Genomic DNA, 4,242 nt, shown 5'->3' with positions numbered 1-4,242 from the left:
CACCGGACCAAATGGCCAGTGGCGAAACAAGCCACTTAAATGTGACATTTTTTATAGGAGGCAAGGTTCACCAACTAGGTGGTGGCCACTGAGCCAATGACCCAAGAGATAAGGTAATAATGCACAAATTTTGGCATATGCATCACTACAAAGACACTCCAGCCCATTGTGTGGTCGTTAAGTTCCAGTTTTCTTTTTAAAAAAATAATAATAAAGTGAAAAATGGTCATCCACTTGTGCTGCTGTTGCTGAATCTGTGGGACTAATCAGTTCTCTCCTGCAAAGAAATTTGGAAGCACATCAAAGTGAAGCCTCCTGATCCATCGCTAGCTCACTCCTCCCAAGGCTAATTTCTAAACATTCATCAATGAAATGTTAATGTTATCAAAATTAGTCTTTGACAATTTTGGTTTATGTGGGCTAGTAATATGAGTTTCTTAACAGTAGTGAATTTTCAAATTGATACCATTATTTCTATTGTTACGCATTTCCACATCAGAATCTTCTATATGAATTAAGTTAATGTGAACTTTTTCTTTGACATAGTTACAGCAAAAACTAGGACAGGAATAATGCTTACCAAGTTTGTAATAACTGGAAGTGGTTTTGGTTGTCATGACAGAACTCTGATTTGAGCGAGCGCCAAGTGCCTGTCCATTTGGATTTCAGCAGTCCATGGAGACAAGGACAAGAAACATTCACATGTTGATCTTAAATGACTAAATTATTATTTATCGAGGGGATTTGTTTAGGAAATATACAATCCCGCCGTATAGTAAAGAGAACTCGTGGTATCGTGACCTCAAACTAGAAGCAGCTTGCAGTACTGACAATGTTTCAAAAGGGGAAATTCCTTGTCACGGTACTAATGAAACGGGTTCATGCATGGAGCAGTATGGACGCACGGGCTATATAAACCCCCATTCAGATTTCAGACACCACCCGAACTGCAATAGATGTAGAGTTGAACAGAATTCTATAGGCCAAAGATATCTTTTTTGAACAGTGAGAAAATGGAGGCCAGGAAGAAGAGGGCACTTGTTGTGATGGTTGTGGTTCTGGGGTTGCTTGTGGGGCAGTCTGCTGCTTCTTTCAAGGACTGCTATGCCAAATGCTTTATTTTCTGCATGATTGAGCCTTCTCAGACTCTTTGTTCCTGCTCCACCCACTGCTTGAAAGATTGCATCTTTCCGGAATCCCAGAATGATCTTCGTGAGGATCAAAAAGATAACGTCAACTTCTGCAAGCTTGGCTGTGCCGTCTCCATTTGCTCAAGCATAAGCTCAAAAGGCAAACCAAGTAAGTTATGTATTTCTCTATTTCTCACACACACACATTCATGCACAGATTATTTATAGCTCTGATTCTTGTTTATTCTTTTAGATGGAGATAAAATGGATGACTGCGTCGGTTCCTGCTCGAAGACTTGCACCAAGAGTTGGTCATTACCTTAGCTTAATCTTGCAGCCTTTAATATCTACCTTATTGGGGTCATAACTCATAAGTCGTCACTCATTACTACCATTAGAACTTCTCTCTCTCTCTCTTCTATCATATTGGGATTATTCTCCTCGAATTTACACCAGGGACGCTTACGTAATTAGTAGATTAGGAACTAGTTTCTTTCTCTCTGTAATCATGCAATTTATGAGCTTGGCCTTTTATTGTCCGAAAGTCAAGTTTAAAGGAGATAGTCTGAAAGGTTCAGCAGGTTTTTCAATTGTTAGATTCTTATGATTTTTTTTCCCTTGAAAAAAGAGGAGGGGGGAGGGGGGGGGGTAGCACTTGCAAGCTTACCTTACCATCCGGTGACCATGAATTTGGTCATAACCAGAAGCCGGCGTACACGTAAATGCTTTGTGTAAAAGAGTGTGAAAGCACAAAATTTACACCGGCGGACCCAAAAAGGCAAATACAACATAGAATCAAAATTTATTAATATGTTTGAAGGGAAAGTGGCCAATTTCGTTTCTAAATTTTTTTCTAGAATCGATTTAATCCCTAATTTTTATTTTTGACCAATTTAATACATAAACTTACTTTTGGATCCAATTAAGTTCCTTTGCGGTGGTGCCACCACCAAAAAGCAATTGGATTTCTAATTTAACAGTTAATTAAGGATATTTTGGAAACTTCAGGTATGAATTGTAATTAAACTGAGTACATTAAAAAAATTAATAGTATTTTAGGTATTTTTAAAATTTAAAACTTTTTAAAGGTGTTTTTAAAATTTTTAATTAACTTCTTAACCATTCCCCTACCTCACCTCTCCTTGCCACTGTTGCCGCCGCCACCACCACCGCCTCTCCTCCCTTCGTCTCCTCTGTCGACTACTTTCCTCAGTCACTCCCTTTCCCATTGACGCACGCCATCCCCCTTTCCTCTACACCCTTGCCCTTCACTACCCCTTCTGCAACCTCTTCACAACCCCTTCACCAGCATTCCTCTCCCAACCCTCTCTCCCCTCTCTCTTTCCCCACACCCCGTTTCCTTCTCCAGTGAAATCTAATCAAATCTGCGACCAAATCTCACTTTTTTATATGTTCTCGTGTAAGAGTTACTCAAGAATATTCACCTCACATCGTCCATTCCAACAATTGAAAAGGCATTCAATAAATTCAAAATGCATTCCAACAACTGATAGATACCTCCTTTCTACTAGCTACCAATTCCATCGGGTCTTACAACAGCACAAGCAATTTGCTTTGAAATGCATTTGACAAATTCGAAACATCTTCAGCAAATTTGTAGAAAAACTAAGATGATTTTCAAAAGTTGTTAAACTATTAATATGAAAGCAGAGGGTGGACATCAGCAAAAGGGCGGACTGATGATTATGACAGTGCACCAATTGTAGCTAACTAATGCTCCAGCAACGATTGCGCAAATGGTTGGGACTTCTTTTCTCCATCAACCATAATGGTAGCAGATGTGATAAAATTTGCATATTTATGCTATTTTTACTTGAGCTAGAAAGCATTTGCAGGTTTCCTCTTCAATTTTCTCAATTATAATGTAAACTCAAAGGTTGGGAAAAGAGGGCAGGGAAAGAGAGGTGGAAGAAGAAGGGTGGGAGAAGAAGGAGGTGGGTGGCTGGTGTTGGATGTTTGCAGTGGAGAGAGGGGACAATCAAAGTTTCCAAAATATCCTTATTTAATTGTTTAAGTAGAAGTCAATTTGACTTTAGGTGGTAGTGCCGCCGTAGAAGATTTTAATTGGATCCGAAAATAAGTTTATGTATTAAATTGGTAAAAAATAAAAGTTAGAGACTACATCGATTCTAGAAAAATGTTTAGGGACGAAATTGACCATTTTTCCTATGTTTGAATATTATATTATTGGAAAAATCGTTCAAAACGTCCTTCACATTTTGTAAAATAACTTTTTTCGTCCCTCACTTTTCAAAGTGTAATTTTATGTCCCTTACATATTCACATCGGTCAAATTTAGTCCCTAACTAGGTTTCCAATCATTTTTTGGCCGGAATCCATCATGTGCAAGGCACGTGATCATTTTTGTAGGGTAAATTTGTCAAATTATATTTTACATAATCTGATCTATAGTCCTCCACATTTTATAAAATAATTTTTTTTATCCTTCACATTTTATAAAATGATTTTTTTCATCCCTCACATTTCACAAAATGAATTTCTCCATCCCTCACATTTCAAAAAATGAAATTTTCATTTTCTCACTAATTATGTGTGTGAATACATTTTTTTTAAACATATGTATATGTCTATTTGATTTTACTTAATAATAATAGCATAAACATATGTATGTAATTGGGCCCAACTTGTGGGCTATCTTCTCTTTTTGTATGATTATGACTAATATTTACCAATAGAATCTTAATTTGCATATTCTTATTGTATTTTGATCGAAAATAGCTTTATTAGCCAACTTGACAATGAATGCTAGATTTTTTACTAGCTAATACTAGATGAAATCAAATGATCACGTATAATATATGATATTCGTATTGTTAAGTGAAATCAAATAGACACATACATATATTTATGCTATTCGTATTATTAAGCAAAATCAAATAGACATATACATGTGTTTAAACAAAATGTATTCACACACTTTTTTTTTTTTTTGGGTTTCCCTCACACACATAATTAGTGAGGGATGGAAATATTCATTTTTTGAAATGTGAGGGATGGAAAAAATCATTTTATAAAATGTGAAGTGAAGAAAATTTTGTTTTATAAAATGTGGAGGACTATAGATTAGATT

At 36.3% G+C, this 4,242-nt stretch overlaps 1 protein-coding gene across 1 annotated transcript; it reads left to right on the top strand.

Annotated features, from left to right (window-relative positions):
• The first annotated feature begins 814 nt into the window (after window positions 1-814).
• LOC113768427 (thionin-like protein 2) lies at window positions 815-1,720 on the top strand. The gene is made up of 2 exons (XM_027312777.1): window positions 815-1,299; window positions 1,384-1,720. The coding sequence occupies exons 1-2, from the start codon at window positions 1,014-1,016 to the stop codon at window positions 1,452-1,454; spliced, it is 357 nt and encodes a 118-aa protein (XP_027168578.1). The 5' UTR covers window positions 815-1,013; the 3' UTR covers window positions 1,455-1,720.
• The last annotated feature ends 2,522 nt before the right edge of the window (window positions 1,721-4,242 follow it).

Source organism: Coffea eugenioides, chromosome 4, assembly GCF_003713205.1.
Source record: "Coffea eugenioides isolate CCC68of chromosome 4, Ceug_1.0, whole genome shotgun sequence".
NCBI classification, from domain to species: domain Eukaryota; kingdom Viridiplantae; phylum Streptophyta; class Magnoliopsida; order Gentianales; family Rubiaceae; genus Coffea; species Coffea eugenioides.
This window is presented reverse-complemented; position numbering and strand designations above follow the sequence as displayed.

What these genes read in the sequence shown, in the direction of transcription:
- LOC113768427 (XM_027312777.1), top strand. Translation starts at nt 1,014, where the DNA reads ATGGAGGCCAGGAAGAAGAGGGCACTTGTTGTGATGGTTGTGGTTCTG. An exon ending in AAGCTCAAAAGGCAAACCAA is followed by an intron (nt 1,300 to 1,383) that starts GTAAGTTATGTA and finishes TTATTCTTTTAG; the next exon opens with ATGGAGATAAAATGGATGAC.